At 44.8% G+C, this 27,649-nt stretch overlaps 1 protein-coding gene across 15 annotated transcripts in view; it reads left to right on the plus strand.

The window, feature by feature from the left end:
• The window catches only part of LOC122927676 (proto-oncogene Mas-like), a 248,088-nt gene that overhangs the window by 133,113 nt on the left and 87,326 nt on the right, over positions 1-27,649 (plus strand). For 8 of the 15 annotated variants that reach the window (XM_044279748.1, XM_044279750.1, XM_044279749.1 and 5 more), the window contains one exon: positions 7,963-13,161. The exons of 4 other annotated variants lie outside the window; for them this stretch is intronic. In XM_044279748.1, coding sequence (XP_044135683.1) covers positions 8,232-9,245 — 1,014 coding nt within the window. In that variant the 5' untranslated portion in view covers positions 7,963-8,231 and the 3' untranslated portion in view covers positions 9,246-13,161. Of the gene's footprint in view, positions 1-7,962; positions 13,162-27,649 lie in introns of those variants that run through there. 3 more of the 15 variants (XM_044279758.1, XM_044279762.1, XM_044279760.1) reach the window with 1 other exon arrangement.

Consider the following 27,649-nt stretch of genomic DNA (forward strand, 5'->3'; position numbering starts at 1 on the left):
GCCATCTTAACTCACAAGTCCGGCAATGCACACCTGTCTCCTACCTGTGCCTGCGTTGCGAGCCGGGCTGAAACAAATGTGGTCACTGGGAGCAGGCAGTTCCGAGAACAGCCGCCAGGGGCCTTCATCTGGCTGTTCTCGGAATTGCCTGCTCCTGGTGACCGCATTTGTTTCAGACAGGCTCGCAGTCGCAAGCACAGGTAAGGGCTTACCTGTGCATCGCTGGACTTGTGAGTTAAGAATGCAAACCGCATGTGTTCGTTGGCGAACACTGCGAACTGGCCATCACTGGTTATGGAGCCAAAACGGACCAAATAACTCAAGTGTGAACTCAGCCTTACAGGTCAATGTTAGCGCCAGGTATAAAGAGCCGCGCAGAGGCCCAAAATCCTACTATAGCATGAAAGAGCACACTCCTTTTACACCATCGTCAGCTGATTCCACATAGATTTCTACAGAACCTGTTCTATTGAACGCTTATACAAGTAGAGCAGAGTGGAGAGGATGTCAGCAGTACATTTGTGTTGACATCACTGATAATTTGGCCCTTCCTCTGATCCATCAGAACAATGACCTCCAAAAAGGATTCTGTCTGTTGAGCATCCGCCTTCACTCGGTCAGCATTTGGTCAGTAACCTATCAGTATTGCTAAAGCTAAAACAAAAACCAGGAGTGGATCCAAAACAGAGATGACACGTGAATGGAATGTTTGCATGTCTTCTGTGTTTTGCACCCAATCCTGCTTTTGGCTACCAAATCATAAGCCAATTCTGATGCAAAATAAGGACTATGTCATGCAGGCCTTACAGCTGCTACATAGATAGGATTCGTTGTGCGTTTTATTTTTCCTTTCTTCTGACAGATCAGAAGAAGGGTCAAATAAATGATAATATCAACCAGGCCAAAAAGGAAAAATAGTGGCCAAGTCATGGAATGGGGAGGGTGGGAACAGTATGAGAAGTCCACATAGTGGCCAAATGACAGAGTTTTGAGGTGGCAGCAGCATGAGGAGACAACAGAGTGGCACAGTGACAGAGTGGTGAGGTGGCAGCAGCATGAGGAGACTACAAAGTGGCCCAGTGACAGAGAGGTGAGGTGGCAGCAGCATAAGGATACCACAGAGTGGCCCAGTGACAGAGTGGTAAGGTGGCAGCAGCATGAGGAGACCACAGATTGGCCCAGTGACAGAGTTGTGAGGTGGCAGCAGCATGAGAAGACCACAGAGTGGCTCAGCGACATAGTGGTGAGGTTGGAGAAGCATGAGGAGACCACAGAGTGGCAAGGTGGCCGCAGAATAAGGAGACCATAGAGTGGCCCTGTGACATAGTGGTGAGGTAACAAAAGCATGAGGAGAACACAGAGTGGCCCAGTGACAGAGTGGGGAGGTGGGGGGCAATACAAGTACCAGCTGAAGATGGCGGATGGCAGCATCAGAATAGTAGCTGAGGCAGGTATTTAGAATAAACAGGTCTCTTTTGACAAAGTTTAGGTGTGGCACCATAGATGATCTAGTCTGATGCATCAGGCACTGGTCTTTGAAAATCCTGGATGATCCATGACTGATTCATCTTCACAAAGGTCAGTTTCTCCACATTTTGGGTTGATAGATGAGTCCTCTTTGGGGAAACTTTGGCCCTGGCTGCACTAAAAACCCACTCTGATGTCACATTGCTGGCCGGGGAGGAAAGCTGGTCCAAGGCAAACTTGGCCGGTTGCGCCCACAAATCGAGTTTGGCTGCGCAGTAGTTCAGGGGATCTTTGATGTAGGGTGGCAGGGTGCACTCAAAGTATGCCACAACCTACTGGTCCAGGTTCTGCTCTATGTCTGCTCTGCTGCTGGTGAGTAGTTTTTTTCAGTAAGCGGGTAAAGATAACTGCTCATCAGCGATTCTAGATTTCAGATGCTGCTGATGAAGCTGGTACAGCTCCTGCCACCCCACCCCCCAGCAGCCATGGCACTGGAACGAAAACACAGAGGACCTTCCCGGTCAGACTTGCGTGAGGATGGGCAATGGCGCACATAAGCAGGGGCCAACTGACTACATACAGTATGATGTCCCTCATTTCGGACTGGTAGCGAGGGTATAACATGGTGGAGAGCCAGTAGTCATCCCTCTGCCGAATGGTGACAATTCGGCTGTCAATACGCAAGCAACTGAGCATGCATCGGGCCATTTGAGCATGTGACTCAGAGGGACTCCCTGCCTCCAGCTCTACTGCATACTGCTACGGTGTGTCTGTGTCATCTGCCTCATTTTCCTCATCTCCCTGTAGCTCCTCCAGCTTCTCCTGCTCGTCCTCTCCTGTCACCTGTGTAGAAAAACCAGCCATTTCTCTATGCATTGCTTGTGCTCGAATGTCCTCCTCCTCCTCTAGTTCAACCCCCACAGGGCTCATGTGGCTATGAGATGTAGTCGCCACGTCCCCTGTCCCCTGGCCAGACAGATTTAGCAGCATCTGTTCCAGGTCATGAATCAGTGGAATGACGTTGCTCATCCCATAGTACTGGCGATTGACAAAAATAGTGGCCACCTCAAAGGGCCCGAGTAAACGGTAGGTGTCACGCACTGGCTAACATCGAAGTAACATAGAGGAGTACCTCTGTCCTCCTCCATCATCAAGAAATCGTTTATAGCTTTTCTCTGTTCATATAATTGGTCCAAAATATGGAGGGTGGAATTCCAACAGATGTAAATGTTGCATATCAGCCTTTTGGGGGAAGCTGTTCTGCCGCTGCAGCTCAAGGAGAGTGTGCTTTGCGGTGTACAAGTGGCTAAAGTGTATGCAAAGTTTCCTGGCCATTTTCAGGATGTCTTGCAGATGGGGTGAAGACTTTAGGAACCGCTTTACAACCAGATTGAACATGTGCGCCATGCAGGGCACATGGCTCAGCCCTCCTTGACGCAGTGCCGACACCATATTCTTCCCATTGTCGGTCACCATGGTCCCAATTTTGAGTTGTCAAGGAGAAAGCCAGGATTCAATTTCTTGATGAAGGACGCAGAGCAGTTCCTCCCCTGTGTGACTCAGTTCGTCCAGGAAAACTAGGTGCAGAACAGCATGACACCACCTTGCCCTGCACATGTGGTATGCTGGAAGAGCACTGTGACTTGTCCTTGAAGTGGAGGCTGAGGGCACGGTGGAGGATAAGTAGGCAGAGGCGGATATTGTCACAGGACCAATGGCGTGAGAACGTGGAGACGGAAGCGCCATCACCAGGCCAAGTTGCTGGTGTGGCTGGGCGGAAACCACATTTACCCAGTGGGCCATAAAGGACATATATTGTTTACAGCTCCACACGTCGGCGCTGCCATGCACTTTGGCAGACACTGACAGGCTCAAGGACAGGCCCACCTTCTGTTCTACATATGTGTGCAGGGCTGGTACTGCCTTTTTGGCAAAGAAATGACGGCTTGGGACTCTCCACCTTAGCTCGGCACAAGCCATCAGTTCTCTGAAAAGTGCCGAGTCCACCACTTGGAAAGTGAGGGACTGCAGCACCAGCAACTTGGCCAGGAGCACGTTCAGCCTCTGCACTGTTGAATGTGTGTATACATACTGTAGTCTCTTAGCAATCACTTTGGTGATCGACGGAAAGACTGACAAGGTGTAGGAGGATGAGGAGCAGGAGCATCAGGACCAGCAGATAATGGAAAGGACAGACAGCTCCCTTCGGCTGAGGTGGTGGAGCCTTCACTTAATGAAATTGGGTGCGTGCCGCTGGGTGATGCAGACTGGACCACCACATTGAAGCCATGGTTCTCCCAGGCCACTTTATGGTGACAATTCATGTGTTGACACAGGGCTGTGGTGCCAACACTGGAACCCTGGCCACGCTTCACCTTTTCCCCACAAATTTAGCAAATGACCATGTTCACCTCCTCCAGCAGCCTAACAAAAAATTGCCGCACTACCGGCATTTTCCCCCCAACACTTCGCGCTGACTGCCTGCTACCGTTGCCTCAGTGAACCCCTGCACCACTACTTTCTGGGCAGCTAGGCTCCTGCTAAGCAGGTGGTCTACCCTAGGCAGGTTTGGCTCCCAACCGCCCACTGTTGCCATCCTGCTGACCATAGCCACGCTACCATCCTGCTGGCTCAGCCGCTGCCTAACACGCAAGCTGCCACCCTCTTCTCCTGATGATGAAGCCCTTTTTCACCCGGCTCCCAAGTGCGGTCGGCTACATAATCATCATCCGCTACTGTCCGCATGTCACTGATGTCCCCGTCAACGGTCTCAGGGCCAGGAGCCTGATCGCTAGCAACACCTGCTCCCACGCGACTCTCATCATCACTACTTGCCCGTCTACTGGAAGAAAGCAGCAGATGTCTCCTACAGATCTTGGCTGGGCAGTAGCTGCTGACTGTCCTCTAGAAGCTTGTCCTTGCTGAGAAGTGGAGCCGAGCCTACTGCATTTAATACTTCTCTCGCTGAGGGAACAGAAACTGACAGAGGCAGGTTGAGGACAGTTGGGGCCACAGGGCAAGCGTTGTGTCAGAGGAACCCACTGACTCTTGGCTGGGGTTGTCTGAAGTCACTTGCGACAAAGTCGAAGACCGAGTCAACCATTCAAGCACGGTTAGGTTGCTGGTCAAGACACGACCGCTAGATGACACTGGGAGCTCAGTCCTCTCTCTGCAAATTCTGCTGCCACCCCCCTTCTTCTGCTGCTACTTTTGCCTGCAGAAACATTTTTGCCACTGCCCGTTCCTTTGAAGGGTCTGTCACCTGTCTGTCTGACATGCTGTATAATAAAAGAATTACATTAAAATAATACACAAAAGGCTGTAGTACAATGTAACTTCACCGCAAAAAGGCAATTAAGACGTATTCTTTTTCCGAATAATACACCACAAAAAAAGAAATATAACAATCACAATTCACAGCAGAACTGCTAAAAGAATGTACATATATTTCCTTTTAATACACAACATAAATAGCTGTAGTACAAATTAGCACCTGCTGACGTCTCTCCTTGCACTAAGTACACTGGAAAAATCGGCTGAATCCAAGATGCTGAGGCTATTTATAGGGATGTGACATCACAGGGGCTGTCTGGCTGCTGATTGGCTGCATGCATGGCATTTTGGGTGATCCCTAGTTCCCAGAGTTCTTTGCTCCATGTCCTAACACGTGCAGCAGTCATTTTAGGAAAAAAATGTGATCTGTTAACATGAAGCACAAGGAAATTTGGCTTCAGTGAAAATCACATTTTTCCTGAAATTCGAATTGAAGTCAACTTTGATTCACTCATCTCTATTGATCATCAATTACAGCTTGACAACGTCTCATGCTGTTCACAAGTCGACTTATTGTCTGCTGAGGCATGGCATCCCACTCTTCTTGAAGGGTGGCCCTCAGGTCATTGAGGTTCTGGGGTACACAATTACAAGCCTCTACACGACAACTCAACTGATCCCTCATGTTTTCAATGGGATTCAGGTCTGGAGAAAGTGAAGGCCACGCCATTTGAGGTACCCTAGTCTCCAGCAGCTGTTCCCTAATGATGTGACCTCGTTCAGCTGGCGCAATGTCCTCCATGAAGAGGAAATTAGGCCTGTGTTGTTGATGCAGAGGCACAATGACTGGATTAATGATGTTATTCAAGTAGTATGGACTTGTCATTGTACCATTCACAAAGTGTAGGTTAGTTCTGTATTGATTAGACACCCCTGCCCACATTGTAACACCACTACCACCACTAAAGGCTTTTCTGGCAACAACGGTGGCTGATGCATAGTGCTCTTGACGTCTCCAACATTGTTGGTGGCCATCATTTCTGCTCAGCGTGTTCGACTTTCATCAGTCAACAGCACTGAGGCCCACTGGTCCCTCGTCCAGCGTAGATGCTCCCTGGCCCATGCAAGATGATGATGCCTGTGCCTGGTGGTGTGGTCAGGTACCCTTGTAGGTCGTCTAGCACGCAAACCACGCTCATGTAAATGGAATCGAATAGTCTTAGGCTACTTTCACACTTGCGGCAGTGTGATCCGGCGGGCAGTTCCGTCGTCAGAACTGGCCGCCGGATCCGCCGATCTGCTGCTGCCTGAAAGCATTTGTGAGACGGATCCGGATGCGGATCCGTCTCACAAATGCATTGCAAGGACGGATCCGTCTCTCCGCTTGTTATGCGGACCGACGGATCCGTCTTGTACATTTTTCGCATTTTTATCGATCTGCGCATGCGCATGCCGGAACGACGGATCCGGCATTCCGGTATTCTGAATGCCGGATCCGGCGCTAATACATTCCTATGGGAAAAAATGCCGGATCCGGCGTTCAGGCATGTCTTCAGTTTTTTTCGCCGGAGAAAAAACCGTAGCATGCTACGGTTTTCTCTTTTGCCTGATCAGTCAAAACGACTGAACTGAAGACATCCTGATGCAAACTGAACGGATTACTCTCCATTCAGAATGCATGGGGATATGCCTGATCAGTTCTTTTCCGGTATAGAGCCCCTGTGACAAAACTCTATGCCGGAAAAGAAAAACGCTAGTGTGAAAGTACCCTAACGTGACACTTGGGTGCCTCTCACCTCCCTTAAATGTGCCTGAAGTTGTGTAGCATTCATCATCTGGTTCCGCGGGGCATTGTTCACAATTAAGCTCTGATCAGTGTGGGATGTGGCCAAAGGAAGTCCACTTCTATGTCTTTCTGTGACTCCAGTCTCTCTGTATCCCTGTTGCAACCTGTGATGACACTCTGTGACACTCTAAGCTCAGTGGCCACTTCCGCCTGAGAGCATCATGCTTGAAGTCTCGCAATGGTGAGGTACTGTTGATCAAATGTCAGGTTTCGTTTAGGTCTCATGATGTCAATATGTGAACAGCTTGATGAGGAGGACTGTTTAAATGCTGTCTAATTGAAGCAGGAAATTCTTTGGGCGAGATTTATGGATCAAACACCGGTTGTGAATTTTGCTGTTAAGCTCCATGTTAGAGAACAGCAAGTTGTGCAAAAAGTACTAAAACTTTGAACAGTTGGACATGTGCATTCAAAAGTTTACAGAAGGTCAAATAAAGATCACCTGTAAAGGTTAGAGTGCATTTTAGGTTCATCGTGAAATTTCACCCACAAGCCAAATATCCCTAACTTTTTTGTGAGTAGTATTATTTAAAAGGAAGGAAGAAATATATTTATATTTATTGTGGTAAGGTGAACAGAAAAGTGTATGGTAAAGTCCTGGAAGGGGTGTATATCCCACCCAGCTTCCTCAACTGGGAGAGGTAAATAAAATCCAGAAGGTTAAAACAGTCTCAGCAATGTGTAGGTTGGTAAGACAGTTTTATTAAATTTATGGGCTGGATTTTATTGGACTGGGAGAAGGTAGGATTGGTAGAGGGACCTCCCCAGTCCACCCCATTCCTAGACAGGTTTTCCCCTAGCCTGAGGTATCCCAGCTGAAGCCAGCTGAGATCATCAAGGGGAAATAAAGCACAGTCCAGGCTGTCAGTCTAGGAGAGTGAGGTCTGGAGAAAGTCTGGGATGCTGGCTGCCCTGCTGGCTAGAGAAGCCGAGTTCTCTGTGTGAACTGTGTTCAATAGGTGAGTTAGGAACTTAACTGTATTGCCGGAGTGTGATAAATAAAGCAATATTTGGACTTTAACCCTGTGGTCTGCAAGAGAATCTGTCATCGCCGCCCTACCTGAGAGTGTAACCCCTTACATTATATATATTTATATATATCTACACATACACTATTTATTATCTGAGATGTCGGTAAATGAGGGAAGAATATTGATCTACTTAAAAAGAACTAAAAACACAAACACAAATATGGTCTACCTTTTGGAATTCCTGTCCAGTAGTGTACAAATGCATTGCTAATGTCTATAAGTGATAAATATAAGGATCTAAAGCATTACTGGATTACTCTTCTAACAGTGTATTCAGGAAAGCATGTAAAGTTTTTATGTGTTTTACTTTCTGGTAAATAATATTGCATTATTTATTATTCACAGAAACAATGGTGGTAAAGGAAGCAAATGATATAAAATCGCCAGTGCTAAACGTGCTTTATTAATGAAGAAATATTCATTCAGAAACTGTTTGCCAGTCATCCTAAACAAATAAGAAGACAGAAGTAGCTTCCATCAATCAATGCGCCGTGACAAATCTGGTGGCTTTGTGCCTAGGTGATCCCTGGTAGCACTGCACATCTACTAACATTACACACTACTATTTTACTTTTCATGTTATTTGTTTCAATTACTTCCTAATCACCACTTGTATGAATAAAATGGAATCATTAAACAGAAGTAATGGGGGTCTAATGACAGGAACACCATACTGGAATAATGATACCATATTGTTTAAACCGGTATTCAATATGATGATCGCCCCAGTGACATTAGTCATGTCAGTGTTGGGAATGATTGGAAATGGTATTGTGATCTGGTATCTCTCATTTAAGATTAAGAAAACCAATTCATCCATCTATATCTTTAACCTTGCTGTGGCTGATGCAGCATTTATGCTATTCATGTTAGTTTTTAATATTTTTTCATTGGTTTTTGCCCTTATACCGCACTTGGAACCACAATATGAGGATGAACGTGTTATTAACTTGGTAGGGGTAATAACTCTAGCTTGTTTCTTTGTCTACAACACTAGTCTGTGTCTTCTAGCAGCTATAAGTATAGAGAGATGTCTATCTGTTGTCTTTCCCATATGGTATTACTGTAACAGACCTAGGCACACATCCTCAATCGTATGTGCTCTTATATGGATCACTTCTTGTACTCTTAGCGCACTCGAGTTTGCATTTTGTTATAGTATTATCTACAATAGTAGAGGTATACTTAAGGAGTCCAGTCAGGAATGCAAAATTATCTTCATTATTATTTGTAGTTTTAGTTTTGCAATTTTTATACCTTCCATGACAGTTTCAAGTTTTATTCTGCTTGTCAAAGTACAGACAAGTTCTCATCAACGACAACCAAAGAAGTTATATGCGGTCATCACACTTACAGTCTTTTTTTTCCTTGTGTTTGGAATGCCCATGAGAGTGTTATTGCTTGCATGGTACAAGCACCATACCATGCCATCCTTCCCCATCATGGACCTTTTTTGTCTGTTTTGTGCGATCAACAGTACCATAAACCCAATAGTTTATTTCATGGTAGGACGCCATGGCCAAAATGGAAAAATTACACTCCTGTCAATTCTTCAGGCAGTTTTTCGAGATGATTCGAATCAGTTAAGAAGGGAACAAAGAAAGCCAACACAAGAGACCGTAACATGACTATTTCATCTTAAGATGGACTGAATATACTGTAAAATGACAACAAATTGTATAATTGTATTTAAAATTAAATGTATTAATTGTTTTAATTAAAATCTATAGTGCTAACAGTTCAGATGACAAGGCTTTGTTCACATCTGTGTTGGATTCACATTTCTGTTGCAGATTTCATTAATCTTGATGCACTATTTTTCCCGTAAAATGCTAGGCCCTCTGCCAGAAACCTGGCAGACCCATTATAGTCTGTGTGATTTGTTTAGTTCTGTTTGTGCCAGTCAGGCACTGGAACTGGGGCTTCTGTTACTTTTATTGTACTGCTACTATAATGGACCAGAGTAACAGAACCAAAAGTGCAGATGTTCCAGTGATCAGTTTTGGAATAAAACTTTTTTGTTGGGGTGTATTAGGAATTGGCCATAATATATAATAAAGTCTGAAAGTGGTATTCCAGTTTCCTATCCTCAGAATAGGTCACCAATTTCAGATTGATGGAGGTCCAACTTCGCTGTCGCATTCAAGTAAATGGGATAAATAGATGTAATTACACTGCACCAGCACTACAATATAGACAGCAAGCAGGTAAACATTACAAAGAAAGCACCTCTTGCAGTAGTGTCACAGCCCCTCCAAACAACTGATTGGCAGAGGTGCTGAGAGACAGACCTCCAACAGTCTGATACTGATGACCTATCCTGAGAATGCCAGAGTGACTGATCATATACAGGCTTAACACAACATATAATCAATATAATCACAGAGCAATCATTATTTAAATTGATATATAAAGATAGACCCATTGATAATGCACCAAAGGTCATAACCGTAATTATTGTATTACAAATGTCACTGATACAGTAGACAGATACTTTTACAAAACATAGAATTGAATGACCTTATTGGGTTTGTCTCACTCACCAAATGACATTTATCATGTAGACAACGTTAACACAAGGCACTTACTCATGTATTGTGATTGTCCATATTGCCTCCTTTGCTGACTTGATTCATTTTTCCATCACTAGTGTTAAAAGAATCAAAGTAAAATGAATTGAATTCAATCTGAATTTCAGGGAAAATTTGATTTGTCACAAATCAAAAATTCCTTGTGGTTCATATTAACAGATCGTTTTTTTTTTTTTTTTTTTCTAAATTGGCTGCTACTGTACATGTGTTACAAAGCCCGGGAGCGCAAGATCACCCATAATGTCGGGCAGCCAGCCAATCAGCTGAGCATAGTGACAGACATGCCAAGGGATAGGGACAGTGGTTAACAAATCTTTTAGTTGTACAATAGGATAGGAACAGTGCAGGGACACTGTAGGGAGATCATATGGAGACAGTTTACACAGTGTAGGAGAGCATAGGCAGACTGCAGTGACAGTGCAGGCACAGTGTAATCGCCCTGTGCATGTTGTTCATCTGCTGTGCCATTAAACTTAATCTGTTCAACAGGCGGTCTAATATATAGGCGCATTTACCTAGTTCATCTGCAGTGCCTTTAATAATTAATCTGTTCAGTTATACATATATGTAGTGTGTATCAGACTAATTGTCAACAGGCAGTCCAATATATAGGTGCATTTACCTAGTTCATCTGCTGCGCCATTCATAAAGAATCTTTTCTGTTATACATAGACTTACTGTGCATCAGACTCATTGCCAACAGGAGGTCTAATATATAGGCGCATTTACCTAGTTTATCTGCTGCGCCATTCATTCTTAATATGTTCTGTTATAAAATAGACTTACTGTGCATCAGACTCATTGTCAACAGGCAGTCTAATATATAGGCAAATTTATCTAGTTCATCTGCTGTGCCTTAAATAATTAATCTCTTCAGTTATACATAGATTTACTGTGCATCAGACTTAGTCTCAATAGACGGTCAAATATATAGGCGTGTTTAACTAGTTTATCTGCTGTGCCATTAAACTTAATCTGTTCTGTTATACATAGGCTTACTGTGCATCAGACTCATTGTCAACAGGCGGTCTCGTATATAGGTGAATTTACCTAGTTCATCTGCTGTATCTTTAATAATTAATCTGTTCAGTTATACATAGACTTAGTGTGCCTCAGACTCATTGTCAACAGGCGGTTTAATATATAGGGCCATTTTTCTAGTTCATCTCCTTCGCCATTCATACTTAATCTTATACATTGCTGACAGCATTGGCAAAAATGTTGTTCTAGCCAACACAAGTATCAACCGAAGAAGGGGTGGTGGTAGCAGCAGCTGCAGCAACAGGCCAGAGCTGCCACTGTCATCCTCTGGTCTTGTTTTGACTAACAATCCAGCTGTACTGGAATGTTTGACATCTCAGATGACAACAGATACACACAGCCAGGAATTGGCCCAGGAACAACCTCTTTGCACTCACCTGTCATGCAATTGCTTCTTTCTTTTGCTGCCCCTTCTTTTCGGGAAGTAATGCATGTTGCCGGCTCTGCTCCACTTTTCAATGAGAACAGTCAGCAGCTACAGGCCAGCACAGACTTGGAAAATATTTTCGCTGCATCCTCCCTTAGGTGTACAAATATCGATGATGACAGTCGGGCGGGAGAACGTGTTGCGAGTGGTCAGGGACGTGGCCATGAGACTGGTGAGGGTGACATAAGTGACGAACAGACAGTAGTGGATGATGATAAAGCAGATCGCACGTGGGAGCTGGGTGAAGAGAGGGCATCATCATCAGGGTGTGTGTGGCAGCAGGCCCGTGAGTAAGCTGCAGGGTGGCAGTGTACCGATGAAGCTGGAGCCAAACGCACCCATGGTAGACAGTCTGCTAATCAGGAGCCTACCTGTGCAACTAGTTGTGCACAAGTTCATAAAGAGAGCAGCAGGCAGTCAACACGGAGTAGTGGAGGTAAAGTGCCATACTCGGCAGTGTGGGAATTTTTTATCAAGTCGCTGGAGGATGTAAACGTGACAGTATGCAGGATATGTGGGCAGAAGGTGAAGCACAGTCAGGGTGCTAATGTTGGCACTAAAGATGAGCGAATCGAAGTTGACAAAGTGGAATTCGATCCAAATGTCAGGAAAAATTTGATTTGTCCCAAAGTCGAATTTCCTTCCACTTCATGGTAACGAATCATATTTGTTCTAAAATGACTACTGCATGTGTTAAAATGAGGAAGCAAGATGCCTGGGAACGAGGGATCACCCACAATGCCATGCATGCAGCCAGCCAGCCAATCAACAGCTAGCCAGACCTTGTGATGTCACAGCCCTATAAAAAGTCTCAGCCTACTTGGTCTGAGCCCTTTTTCACTGACCTTAGTGCAGGGAGAGACGTGACAGGCACTAGAGACAGTGTTTAGGAAACAATTTATTCATAAAAAATAACTATTGAGCAGTTGACGGAAAGATATTTATAGTTTAGGGAAAGGATAGGGAGGCATTATCCACACTGTAAGGCCTCCTGCACACGAACGTGTGCACCCCGTGGCCGCGCTGTAGCCCGCAATTAGCGTGAAAACTGCGACCGTGGGGCAGCTGCAGCGGATCGTGGACCTATTAACTTTAATGGGTCCGCGATCCGCCCGTACAACAAAAAGAGAGGACATGTTCTATCTTTTTGCGGAATGAAAGTATGGGACGACACCCCACGGAAGAACTTCGTAGTGCTTCCATAGGGTTACGTTCCGTGCGTCCGTTCTGCACCATTCTGCATCTCTGGATTTGCGGACCCATTGACGTGAATGGGTCCGCATCCGTGATGCGGAATGCATACGGAATGGTGCCCGTGTATTGTGGATCCGCAAATGCGGTCTGCAATACGGCAACGAGACACCTACGGTCGTTTGCAGGAGGCCTAAGGAGAGAGCAGGGACCAACAGGAGAGTGTAAAGCCTGGCTAATAGGAGCTATTTCATTACACCTTGCTGCACTTACTGTGGTTATGTGCTCTAATACTACTGATTTCAGATTGTTTGCATTCTTTGATACATCACTAATTCCAGTAATCCTTGATATTGTTATAAGGGTGAAATTGTGGTCTGATACTACAAGTTTTAAGGTGTTAATTTTCTATCTATAAGTGCGTCCATCCATCCGTGATTCTGTAGTCAAAGTGCTGTCTGATACAACTTGTTTTGTGGTGTATTTCATTTATATATAAGTACTTCCATTCATCTTTGATTCTGTAGTGAAAGTGAGGTCTGATATAACCAGTTTTGGGGTGTATTTTGTTTATATATAAGTAGATCCATCCATCCATCCTTGCTTCTGGGATGAAGGTGCGGTCGGATACAACTAGTTTTTGGGTATATTTATTTTATATATCAGTATTCCCATACATCCTTGATTCTGTAGTGAAAGTGTGGTGTGATACAACCAGTTTTGGGGTATATTTAGTTTATGTATCAGTACTTCCATACATCCTTGATTCTGTAGTGAAAGTGTCGCCTGATACAACTAGTTTTGGGGTGTATTTTGTTTATATATAAGTACATCTATTCATCCATCCTTGCTCCTGGGATGAAAGTGCAGTCTGATACAACCTGTTTTAGGATGTGTTTAGCTTATATTTACATACTTCCATATGTAACGCCCCCAAGTGGCATTGCCACTTCTACGCCCTGCTTCTATCTGTGTATGCTAATATAATTTCATCTGTGCATTTTTTCCAAGTCCTCCACATTGTGCATTTCCTATTTCTATGCAACTGTATATGTTCATGTAATATACCTGGTTCACCAGTAGGTGGCAGCAAGCATGGCAGAGCTACAGTTAGAGAGAATGGAACCCTTCTTTCCATTCAAACCCTCTCTCTAAGGAAGGGTGGATACTAGTTAGTTAGAGGTCAGTCCTAGCTTACCCCAAGCTAGGTGAAGATATGCAGGGCCACGTCTCTTTGGGACATACCCAAGTCCAAACCAAGCCAGCCAGAGCACTCTAAGCTCAGCTGGACATGGAGGCAGAAGCTTAGAGCCTCAGAAGCCAGGAAGAAAGTTCCCTGGTATAACTTAGGAGACAGACTACAGAAGGAAAGTGCTGCATACAGCAAAAGCTGGGATATAGCCAGTCTGTCAGTACAGCAGAGCCAGAGAGCAACAGATGTAGCAGAGAGGAGTTTGCCTGCCACCGTTTTAATGCTAAAGCCTGCTGGGACCAAGATAAAGTCTGTAAACTGTTTGGAGAAACATTTATGCAAAGTAAAGCTGCTTTTCAACTTCATCGCAAGGTCTGGACTCAATTTATTCTTCATCCCACCATTCAACTAACCACTTTGTCTGCTTCAGAGCCAACGCCTGGGGTTCCAGTGTATCCAGGTAGGAGCACAGTGCCACATGCACAAAACATTAGGGAACATTATAGGCCACCCCATACCACTCGGCTAATCCTACACCTGGGTACCAACACCATTCCTTAAAGGGACTCTGTCCCATTGTAGCTTCATTTCAACCAGCGTCATGAAACACTTATCTCATCTTAAAGGGACCCAAGTGCACACCGCACTTCTGTTGCACATCCTTGATTCTGTAGTTAAATTGCGGTCTGATTCAACCAGTTTTGGGGTCTATTTAGTTTATATATAAGTACATTTATCGCTTCTTGCTTCTGGGATGAAATTGTGGTCTGATAAAACCAGTTTTGGGGTATATAGTTATTACCGAACCCCCCAAAAAAAATGAATTAATAATTTCAATAAGAACACCCCTTCATCCATCTAACTGTTGTAAGAGAGGAAATTTTCTATGGCGTGTGTTGTTTTTTAAATTAAGATCACCCCTTCACAAGTGTTGTAGGAGAGCAAATTCTTTTCACATGGTCCCCAGATAGGACGTGATACAAAACTAATGTTTGTGCTATTTGGCTTGCTGCACGATTTTGGTGTATGGGTGAAGAAAGTACGCTCCTCGGGCAGGCTTAAAAAAAAAAAAAAGGTAAAGTCACTAAAGGTGATCGCACCATAAAGGCTGAGAACAGATAGCCTGAGGCAGAACACTTCTCTACACACTTTTAGGGTAGTCAATTTTTTTAAACTCTTAATTAGATGCGTAGATCAGTAGTTGGTGTGAAATAGCAGCCTGATACTACACACTTTAGGGTGAGTTCACACTTCAGTTATTTGGTCAGTTATTTCCATCATTTTTTGTGAGCCGAAACCAGTAGTGAAGCCTACTCAGAGATAAAGTTTAATGGAAAGATCTGCACCTGTTCTGTGTTTTTGATACTACACATTTTAGGGTGTTCAAATTCTTTTAAACTTAATTTGATGCCTCAATCAGTAGTTCAGTAGTTGGTGTGAAACTGCGGCCTGAAACTACACTACATTGATGCGTCAATCAGTAGTTGCAGAGTTGGTGCGAAATTGCGGCCTGACACTATTGCCTTTTTACTCTTGCAGTTAATGTTATAGTACAGTATGTCCGACTGACAAGTGAGGAGGAGAGAACCACTACTTCCTCCAGTAGGAGGGCAAGTAGCAATGATGAGAGTCGTGTGGGAGCTGGTATTGTAAGCGTAAGGCACGTGGCCCTGAGACTGGTGAGGGTAACATCAGTATCGTGCAGACAGTAATGGATGATGATGTAGCCGATCGCACGTGTGAGCTGAGTGAAGAGGGGGCTTCATCATCATCATCAGGAAAAGAGGGTGGCAACTTGCACGTGAGGCAGCGGCTCAGCCAGCAGAGTGGTAACGTGGCCGTGAGTCAGAAGGGTGGCAGCAGTGTGAGATCTCTAGCCAAACATGGCCAGGGTAGACCATCTGCTACGCAGGAGCCTACTTGACTGGAAAGAAGTAGCAGTGCATATGTTCAAGGAAGCTGCAGTAGTAGGCAGTCAGCAAGTAGAGGTTGGGGGAAAATTCTATACTTGGCAGTTTGGGAATTTTTCATCAAACCACTGGAGGACCTGTTTCTCCTCATGTGATTCCCACCCTCACCATTCTGTGGCTGACCACTATGTTGACTCCTCATGCAATTCCTTATGCGATTCCCACCCTCACCTCTCTGTGATTTGGTCACTTTGTTGACTCCTCATGCGATTGCCACCCTCACCACTCTGTGACTCGGCTACTGTTTGGACTCCTCATGCGATTCCTCATGTGATTCCCACCCTCACCACTCTGTGACTGGGCCACTGTGTTGACTCCTCATGTGGTTGCCACTGTTACCATTCTGTGACTGACCACTATGTTGACTCCTCATGTGGTTGCCACCTCACCACTTTGTAATTGGGCCACTGTATTGACTCCTCATGTGGTTGCCACCTCACCACTGTGTAACTGGGCCATGATGTTGACTTCTCATGCGGTTGCCACCTCACCACTGTGTCATTGGGCCACTGTGTTGACTTCTCATGCGGTTGCCACGCTCCCCACTCTATGACGTGGCCACTATTGTCCCTGTTTGGCCTTGTTGACATCACCATTTATTTTACCCTTCTGATCTGTCAGAAGGACGGAAAAATGAGAAACACAACAGACCCTGTCTTTGGAGCAGGCGTAAGGCCTGTATCACACAGTCCCTATTTTGCACCAGGATTGAATAGGAAGCCAAAAACAGGAGTGGGTAAAAAACACAGAAGACATACAAACTTTCCAATCATGTGTCATCTCTGTTTTGGATCAACAACTTTTTTTTTTTTTTTTTTACCTAAGTAATACTGATGCAATACTGATCAAATGCTAAGCATGTGAAGGTAGATGCTCAAAAGACAGGATCCGTTTTTGGGGGTTGTTATGACGAATCAGAAGAAGGACAAAATAAACTGTGATATTAACACAAACTTACTGCTGACACCCTCTCCACTCTGTCATGGAGGCACTATTTGTATCAGTGTGTAACAGAACTAGTTCTGTAGAAATCTATGTGGAATCAGCTGACAATGTTCACACACACTTGAGTTATTTGGTCAGTTTTGGCCCTGTAACTGACCAAATAAGCGAAGTGTGAAGTGATTCTAAGGCCTCTTTCACACGGGCGTCAGTTTTTTTGCCCGGATAAGGTGCGGGTGCGTTGCGGAAAAATGCGCGATTTTTTCCGCGCGAGTGCAAAACATTGTAATGCGTTTTGCACTCGCGTGAGAAAAATCGCGCATGTTTGGTACCCAAACCTGAACTTCTTCACAGAAGTTCGGGCTTGGGATTGATGTTCTGAAGATTGTATTATTTTCCCTTATAACATGGTTATAAGGGAAAATAATAGCATTCTGAATACAGAATGCATAGTACAATAGTGCTGGAGGGATAAAAAATAAATAAAAAAAGTTAATTCACCTTCTCCTCTTGATCGCGTAGTTCCCGGTCTCTTTACTTCTTGAATGATGAGCTGTGGGCTAAATGACCTGTGGTGACGTCAGATCACATGCTCCAATCACATGGTCCATCACTGTGGTGATGGAGCATGTGATCTGACGTCATCAAAGGTCCTTTACCTGTATTTAATGCTTACCACAGGTCCTGCTCAACAAAGGATACAGAGGAGATGCCGGGCTTCGCAATCAAGTGGATTAAGGTGAGTTAAATTATTTATTTATTTTTTAACCCCTCCAGCGCTGTTTTACTATGCATTCTGTATTCAGAATGCTATTATTTTCCCTTATAACCATGTTATAAGGGAAAATAATAATGATCGGGTCTCCATCCCGATCGTTTCCTAGCAACCGTGCGTGAAAATCGCACCGCATCCACAGTTGCTTGCGGATGCTATGCGATTTTCACGCGCCCCATTCACTTCTATGGGGCCTGCGTCGCGTGAAAATCGCACAATATAGAGCATGCTGCGATTTTCACTCAACGCACAAGTGATGCGTGAAAATCACCGCTCATGTGCACAGCCCCATAGAAATTAATGGGTCAGGATTCAGTGCGGGTGCAATACGTTCACCGCACGCATCACACCCGCATGGAAAACTCGCCCGTGTGAAAGGGGCCTAAGAGTGATGCCTGTCATCTGCATGTAATACTGACTCACAATACTGCTTCACTACCACAATGTACTCCATATGCATGTTTCTGCAATGAACAGTGTTCTACACCAATATACAGCCTTTCTGCCGGGAAATAGCTGTTTTTTAATGCGATTCATCACAAATTAATTCACATCAAATCAAATCTTTTTGGGAAATTCGGCAAACTGTCCAAATCAAATTTTTGAAAAATTTGCTTATCTCTAGTTGGCACTTCGGCACTGTGTCAACACATCACCATAAAGTGACCTGGAAAACCGTGGCACTAAGTAGTGGTACAGCCAGATGCAGCAACCGCTGCATCTTCCAGCGGCCTGCACATCTTCTCCTGCAGTCAGGGCTCCTTAACCTCAGCAGAAGGAAGCTGTCATTCTTTCCTTGTGTCTATTGCTCCTGATGCTTCTTCTCTTCCTTCTCCTACTCCTCGTCACGTGTTTTGGCAGCAATCGATCACCGAGGCAATGGCAAAGAGACAACAGTATGCCTGCACTCATCCAACGGAGCAGAAACTGAACGTGCACCTGGCCAAGTTGCTGGTGCTACAGTCTCTCCCTTTCCATATCATGGACTGTGAACAGTTCAGAGAGCTGATGTCTTTTGCTCAGCCAAGATAGAGAGTCCCAAGCTGTCATTAAATCTCTAAAAAAAAATGTCCTTTACAGCCCACTGGGTAAATGTTGTTCTGGCCCAGGAACACCAGCAACTTGACCAGGTGATGGCAATGCCACCTCCCCATTGTAATAATTGGATTTCTGCGCCAAAGTCCTCCTGCACAGTTCAGAGTTATCTTCCAGAACCGTGTGAAAAGCACGGCATTTTCACACGGTTCTGCACTTGGTCAGCTTGGGCGAATAGGGGTCACACCGGGGAGGAACTGTTCTGCGTCATCAACCAAGAAATCAAATCCTGGCTGTCTCCTCGCCAACTGGAGATAGGAACCATGGTCATCAATAATGGGAAGAACATCCTGTGTCAGGGAGGGCTGACCTATGCGCCCTGCAGGGCGCACATCTTCCACCCAACTACAAGACATCTTGAAAATGTCAAGGAAACTGCATCCACTTCAGCCACTCTTAATCTTGCAAAACACACACTTCTTGATCTGCAAAGGCAGAATTGTGTTCCCCTACATCGCCTCATTTGCAACGTTTCCATACGTTGGAACTCCACACTCCTTGATGATGCAGATGGACAGGACTACTTCTTGGTGTAACTTTGACATTAGACAGTGGCAGCTCATGCATGACACCTGCCATATGCTCAAGCCCTTTGAGGAGGCCACTTTATTTGTCAGACAGTGGCAGCATGCAGTGGATATGGAGGAAAGGAGTTCCTCAGAGTCCCTTGTACAAATGGCCAGCTGAATGCAGAGTTTCTTGCGTAGTGACAGTCTCATTATGTCACGACCATGGTCATGGTCGTGACTCCTGTAACCGCATGCAGTTGCCTGCGGTCTAGGTCTGGTTGTCAATCACAGGTGAGGGCTGTAGTATGTTGCCTCACCTGTGGTTTCCGCTGGCAACATTGTTTATGTGGCAGCATAGCAGCCTGAGCTGTTGCGAGGCAGCTTGCTATGTTGTGCATGCGGTTGCACCTGGCAACCTGTCTATTTAGGTGTGCCTTGATTCTGTTTCTGTGCACAAGGTTTATTTATGGGTGCACGTCCCCTTTAAGTGGCTTTCTTCCCTTCCCTGGTGTTGGAAGGGTTAACTTCCTTACTAGTGTGTGTGCACTGGGTGTGTCTGTGTGGGTGTGGCTACATGGGCTATTTAACCTCAGTTGAGACCTGATGTCTGAGGGGTACTCCAGCCTTGTAGTAAGCTGGAGGCACCCTCCTGGTCTCTAATACCATCTGCCAGTGAGGGCCACCCTTGTGGTCATAAAATGTTATATGTGATTTTTAGTTGATGTTGTTTTCCTTTTCATATTTAATGCACCTATGGATCTGGGTTCCTGTGTGTTTGTGTGTGTGCTGTGTCCTTTTATGTTTGGGTGTGGACACTAGCTTGTATAGCACGGGATCCACTCAGTGTGTCTGTGGCAGGTAGGTGTGGAAGTGCTTTTCATCCTCCTGCCATATCCATAGGCTGTTTATGTTCTTTTCCCCTTGCAGCTTAGCTAGTGAGACTCCTGTTCCTCCATGCCTAGAAGGAACAGGTCGTCTTACCCTGCTCCTTGTTCCAGGGCAAGCCTGAGGGCTAGCAGGGACCCCAAGGCATCCGGTGTATGAACCCTCCCACCTTCAGGGTTGGCTCATTATGGTTAGGAGTCAGGGTCAGATTAGGGACGCGATAGGAGGTGACCTGCTCCCTAATTCTGTCGTCCTGGCCGAGCAGCGACTACATCTTCTGGCATCGCATGGCTGAGGGTTTTCCCCATCCTCAGCGGTGACACATTATTACCATTTGGCTGAGAGTCCACTACTGGCTCTCCACAATATTAGACTCTCGCTACTAGTCCAAAATGGGGGTCTTTTCTAAACCTACTGATAGGGATAAAAAACTCAATTATTATTAAGACATCCTTTGTTGTCGGTTGGTCACTGTCTATGCGCGCCATCGCCCATCCTCACAAAGGTCTAACCGGGGGAAACTCTAAGCTCACGCTCCACTGCAATGACTAATGGAGGGGGTTGGGGGTAGAGATGGCCTTGCGGTTCGGACAGGTGGGACAGGACAGCCAATTGAGACGTTTCAGCATATGTACACCCCCCCTACCTTATAAATAAACCCGATCTGGCCGCCATTTTACATTCAGTCTTTTGCCAGTGTAGTTAGAGGTTGCTGTGTGGAGCAGGGACAGACTGTTAGGGACACCAAACGCTAGCTAATAGGGCCACAAAAGTCCTTTTAAGGGCTGGTATAGGTGTGCTATCGATAGGTGTGACATACAAAGGGGTGTGATATACTTATAATATACTTTCTAACATAGAAATTAAATTATAGTGCATTTGTACTGTGCAGCAGTTGTGTGCGGTTCTGCTGAGATACAGCAGCTATACAGAGGTACAAACGCTATTGGAGCAACTAATTGCAACTGGTGTGATATACCAGTTGCCCCCCAAAAAAACTGATTGAGGCAGGGGTGTGAGATACCTATAATATACTTTCTATATAGTGCATTTGTATTGTGCAGCAGTTGTGTGCGTTTCTACAGCAATACCGCAGCTATACAGAGGGACAAACGCTATTGGAACAACTAATTGCAACTGGTGTGATATACCTGTTGCCCCTCAAAAAACTGATTATTGGGTTTGATATACCTGCTTCCAGCAAATAATCATTAAGGATTTATATACACCTGCTTCCACAAATACTGCTCTTCTATAGGGACTTTGTCACAGGGTCATTTTAAAAAATGATAAGCAGAGGAAGAGGCAGGCCATTCCACAGGGGTCAGGCAGGTGCACAAGGCTGAAGACTAAGTGGGAAGTTGGAGAAGGTGTGTGCAATTACTAGTGTTGGGCTTGAATATTCAAATAGCGAATATTAAACATGAATATCAATACTTCGAGAATTTGTGAATATTTAAAATATAGTGATATATATTCGCAATTTAGAATATTTTAGATTTTTTTTTCAACAGTTGCCTTCCTTCCTGCTTGTGGGCCAATGAGAAGGCTGCAATGTCTTTGAGATTAGCAACATCCCTAGCAATCAATACGAAAGTTGTCTACCCCTTACTATATAAGAACCTCCCCAGCAGCACTTACATGCAGAATTTTGCAGATCTGAGAGAGACAGTAGTGTTATCGCTGTGCTCTCTGCTTTCCTGTGTCATTACATTAGATATTTAGTTAGTTTATATATGTATATACAGTACAGACCAAAAGTTTGGACACACCTTCTCAATCAAAGAGTTTTCTTTATTTTCATGACTATGAAACTTGTAGATTCACACTGAAGGCATCAAAACTCTGAATTAACACATGTGGAATTATACACTTATCAAAAAAGTATGAAACAACTGAAAATATGTCATATTATAGGTTCTTCAAAGTAGCCACCTTTTGTTTTGATTACTGCTTTGCACACTCTTGGCATTCTCTTGATGAGCTTCAAGAGGTAGTCACCTGAAATAGTTTTCCCTTCACAGGTGTGCCCTGTCAGGTTTAATAAGTGGGATTTCTTGCCTTATAAATGGGGTTGGGACCATCGTTGCGTTGTGGAGAAGTCAGGTGGATACACAGCTGATAGTCCTACTGAATAGACTGTTAGAATTTGTATTATGGCAAGAAAAAAGCAGCTAAGTAAAGAAAAACGAGTGGCCATCATTACTTTAAGAAATGAAGGTCAGTCAGTCCGAAAAATTGGGAAAACTTTGAAAGTGTCTCCAAGTGCAGTCACAAAAACCATTAAGCACTACAAAGAAACTGGCTCACATGCAGGCCGCCCCAGGAAAGGAAGACCAAGAGTCACCTCTGCTGCGGAGGATAAGTTCATCCGAGTCACCAGCCTCAGAAATCGCAGGTTAACAGCAGCTCAGATTAGAGACCAGGTCAATGCCACACAGAGTTCTAGCAGCAGACACATCTCTAGAACAACTGTTAAGAGGAGACTGTGTGAATCAGGCCTTCATGGTAGAATATCTGCTAGGAAACCACTGCTAATGACAGGCAACAAGCAGAAGAGACATGTTTGGGCTAAAGAACACAAGGAATGGACATTAGACCAGTGGAAATCTGTGCTTTTGGACTGATGAGACCAAATTTGAGATCTTTGGTTCCAACCACCATGTCTTTGTGCGACGCAGAAAAGGTGAACGGATGGACTCTACATGCCTGGTTCCCACCATGAAGCATGGAGGAGGAGGTGTGATGGTGCTTTGCTGGTGACACTGTTGGGGATTTATTCAAAATTGAAGGCATACTGAACCAGCATGGCTACCACAGCATCTTGCAGCGCATGCTATTCCATCCAGTTTGCGTTTACTTGGACCATCATTTATTTTTCAACAGGACAATGACCCCAAACACACCTCCAGGCTGTGTAAGGGCTATTTGACCATGAAGGAGAGTGATGGGGTGCTGTGCCAGATGACCTGGCCTCCACAGTCACCGGACCTGAACCCAATCAAGATAGTTTGGTGTGAGCTGGACGGCAGAGTGAAGGCAAAAGGGCCAACAAGTGCTAAGCATCTCTGGGAACTCCTTCAAGACTGTTGGAAGACCATTTCAGGTGACTACCTCTTGAAGCTCATCAAGAGAATGCCAAGAGTGTGCAAAGCAGTAATCAAAGCAAAAGGTGGCTACTTTGAAGAACCTAGAATATGACATATTTTCAGTTGTTTCATACTTTTTTGATAAGTATATAATTCCACATGTGTTCATTCATAGTTTTGATGCCTTCAGTGTGAATCTACAATTTTCATAGTCATGAAAATAAAGAAAACTCTTTGAATGAGAAAATGTGTCCAAACTTTTGGTCTATACTATATATATATATATATATATATATATATATATATAAATTCAGATAGTAAGTGAGAGATAGTCAGTGTAAGTTAAATAGTGATATAGTTTAGCTGATAGGTTCTGCTGTCCATACATACATACATCCTACATATATAGTGCCTTTATGTATGTATGCTACATAAATACATACATACATAGTGCTGTGATGTCACAAGTTTACGACAATACTTAGTGCACCAATCACTAATAAGTAGACCTGTTAAAATGTGAAGTTGCACGTATTGCTCCAAAATATTCACATCATTGGTGCTGATTTCGCAATTGTGAATATATTGGAGCACTCTATCTGCATATAAAGCTATTGTAATGTTCTGCCATGCCAACCATTTTCTCCAGTCTCAGTAAATTTCTAGCAGCTTATAGTTGCTATAGTGACCAACGTCTCTATTTCAAGTGCATTACACGAATATTACCATTGCCGATTTTTCGCGATCAAGAAAATAATCTTGAATTCGTGAAATATCGTGAATTAGAATATTGTCCCTGCCGCTCATCACTAGCGATTACGTCAAAGGATGTACTAGAGTTGGTTGAGTGGCTCACTCAGCCATTCCGCTTCTGCACCCTCCTCATCCTCTGTATCTGTACCCTCCTCACTCTCTGCTGTGTGCACGCCAAAGACACCATTACCACCATAGCCCCTCCACTCGAGTAAGAGAAATTATTTTCCCATCCATTCCAAGACCTTACTGATGAGCAGCCATTCTTGGCATCAGATAAGGAAGAGGAGGTAGCAACAGCTGCCACCCAGCGGTCTAACTACAGTACACAGATCACCCCAAGGACGGAGGTCCCCTCTGTTGCTGCCTACTCTAAGATCTCTAATGTCAGCACTCGTGGCAACCTCAAAAGAGGGGAGTTTGTCACAGTGACGATGATGACGTATCGATGGATGTCACGTAGGTGCCCACAAGAGAGGAAGAGGAGGGGAGTTCAGAGGGATAGACGACGCAGCAGATAGGAGTTAGAAGTAGGAGAAGCAGGCAGAACTTGCATTGCACAGGAGGCAAAAAGCAGACTGGAAATGTATCTGGAGTGAGTCATCCACCATGCGCGGTCTCGTCTGATGCTCCCAGGATGCCGGCACATGACTCCGCAGTGTGGGCTTTTTTTAACTTGTCCGCTGTTGACAATAGTGTTGCCATCTGCAGCCTGTGCTGTCAACGCATAAGTCGTGGTAAGCCCAACACTCACCTAGAGACAACCCCCTTAAGAAGGCACCTGGCCTTCCATCACCGAGCCCAATGGGAGCAACACTGTCAGAACCCAGAAAGCCACACTCCCGGCACTCCAAGTCCTGCTTCTTCTCCTTCTCCTCTCTCCTCCCATTTGTCGTCCACTTCACCTTCAACCGTGCCGTCATCGCGTTCATCTAGCAAAAGGCATGCTTCCGTGGCCCAAATGTTCGAGCTTAAAAAGATGATGATGTCAGATAACTCTCTTGCCCAACGGCTGACCGCCGCCTTGTCGGAACTGCTAGACCGCCAACTACTGCCATATACAGACGTGGACAAAATTGTTGGTACCCTTTGGTCAATGAAAGAAAAAGTCACAATGGTCACAGAAATAACTTTAATCTGACAAAAGTAATAATAAATTAAAATTCTATAAATGTTAACCAATGAAAGTCAGACATTGTTTTTCAACCATGCTTCAACAGAATTATGTAAAAAAATAAACTCATGAAACAGGCATGGACAAAAATGATGGTACCCCTAGAAAACACAGAACATAATGTGACCAAAGGGACATGTTAATTCAAGGTGTGTCCACTAATTAGCATCACAGGTGTCTACAACCTTGTAATCAGCCATTGGGCCTATATATATGGCTCCAGGTAATCACTGTGTTGTTTGGTGATATGGTGTGTACCACACTCGACATGGACCAGAGGAAGCAAAGGAAAGAGCTGTCTCAAGAGATCAGAAAGAAAATTATAGACAAGCATGTTAAAGGTAAAGGCTATAAGACCATCTCCAAGCAACTAGATGTTCCTGTGAGTACAGTTGCACATATTATTCATAAGTTTAAGATCCATGGGACTGTAGCCAACCTCCCTGGACGTGGCCGCAGGAGGAAAATTGATGACAAATCTAAGAGACGGATAATCCGAATGGTAACAAAAGAGCCTAGAAAGACTTCTAAAGAGATTCAAGGTGAACTTCATGCTCAAGGAACATCAGTGTCAGATCGCACCATCCGTCGTTGTTTGAGCCAAAGTGGACTACATGGGAGACGACCAAGGAGGACACCATTGTTGAAAACGAATCATAAAAAAGCAAGACTGGAATATGCCAAACTACATGTTGACAAGCCACAAAGCTTCTGGGAGAATGTCCTGTGGACAGATGAGACAAAAATCGAAGTTTTTGCCAAGGCACATCAGCTGTATGTTCACAGACGAAAAAATGAAGCATATCAAGAAAAGAACACTGTCCCTACTGTGAAACATGGAGGAGGCTCTGTTATGTTCTGGGGCTGCTTTGCTGCGTCTGGCACAGGGTGTCTTGAATCTGTGCAGGGTACAATGAAATCTCAAGACTATCAAGGAATTCTAGAGAGAAATGTACTAGCCAGTGTCAGAAAGCTTGGTCTCAGTCGCAGGTCATGGGTCTTGCAACAGGACAATGACCCAAAACACACCGCTAAAAACACCCAAGAATGGCTAAGAGGAAAAAATTGGACTATTCTAAAGTGGCCTTCTATGAGCCCTGACCTCAATCCTATTGAGCATCTTTGGAAGGAGCTGAAACATGCAGTCTGGAAAAGGCACCCTTCAAACCGGACACAACTGGAGCAGTTTGCTCATGAGGAGTGGGCCAAAATACCTGCTGAGAGGTGCAGATGTCTCATTGACAGTTACAGGAAGCGTTTGATTGCAGTGATTGCCTCAAAAGGTTGCGCAACAAAATATTAAGTTAGGGGTACCATCATTTTTGTCCATGCCTGTTTCATGAGTTTATTTTTTTACATAATTCTGTTGAAGCATGGTTGAAAAACAATGTCTGACTTTCATTGGTTAACATTTATAGAATTTTAATTTATTATTACTTTTGTCAGATTAAAGTTATTTCTGTGACCATTGTGACTTTTTCTTTCATTGACCAAAGGGTACCAACAATTTTGTCCACGTCTGTAAACTGGTGGACTCGGAGGCCTTTAGAAAATTTGTGGCCATTGGCACACCGCAATGGAAGGTCCCCGTAAGGAAATATTTCTCCCAGAAGGGCATCCCAGAGCTATATGGCCATGTTCAGCGGCAAGTGAATGTATCTCTGGCACAAAGTGTCGGTGCCAATATACATCTGACCACGTGGTCAATCAAACACGGGCAGAGAAGGTACATAACTTTTACTGCCCATTGGGCGAACCTTCTGACGGCTGTCAAGCATGCAATCTGTGGCACCCATGTGGATTTGGTGTTACTGCCACGGATTGCATGCAGGCCTGCGTCTTCTTCTCCTCTTCCTACTCCATCCTCCATCTCCTCCTCAGCTGACTAATGCTTTTCCACTGCTACCGCCTCTTCCGCTGCACCCCTCAGCTTCTCAGAACCTATTCGACGTGCCAGGTGAGATGTTGCCATGCTGTGCTGCGGATGTTGTGTCTGGAAGCCAAGAGCCACACCAGTCCTGCACTCCTTTCAGCTCTGCGGTCACAGGCCGATCAGTGGCTAACCCAGCTCAATTTGACGGTTGGTAAAGTGGTGTGCGACAATGGTGCCAATCTGCTGAGCACGCTGAAACAGGGCAAAATGACACACGTGCCGTGCATGACACAGGTTCTGAACTTAGTCGTGCAGCGATTCGTTGCCAAATACCCCGGGGTCCAGAATGTCTTGCGGCAGGCCAAAGAAATCTCTGGCCATTTTAGAAGATCTTACATGGCCATGGCTTGCCTTGCTGACTTTCAGCGGTGGCACCACTTGCCCGTCAGACGTCTGATTTGAGACTACCCGACGCGCTGGAACTCCACCTTGTATATGCTTGATAGGCTGCCCCAGCAGCAACGT

Source organism: Bufo gargarizans, chromosome 2 (genome assembly GCF_014858855.1).
Source record: "Bufo gargarizans isolate SCDJY-AF-19 chromosome 2, ASM1485885v1, whole genome shotgun sequence".
In the NCBI taxonomy this organism is placed as follows: Eukaryota; Metazoa; Chordata; class Amphibia; order Anura; family Bufonidae; genus Bufo; species Bufo gargarizans.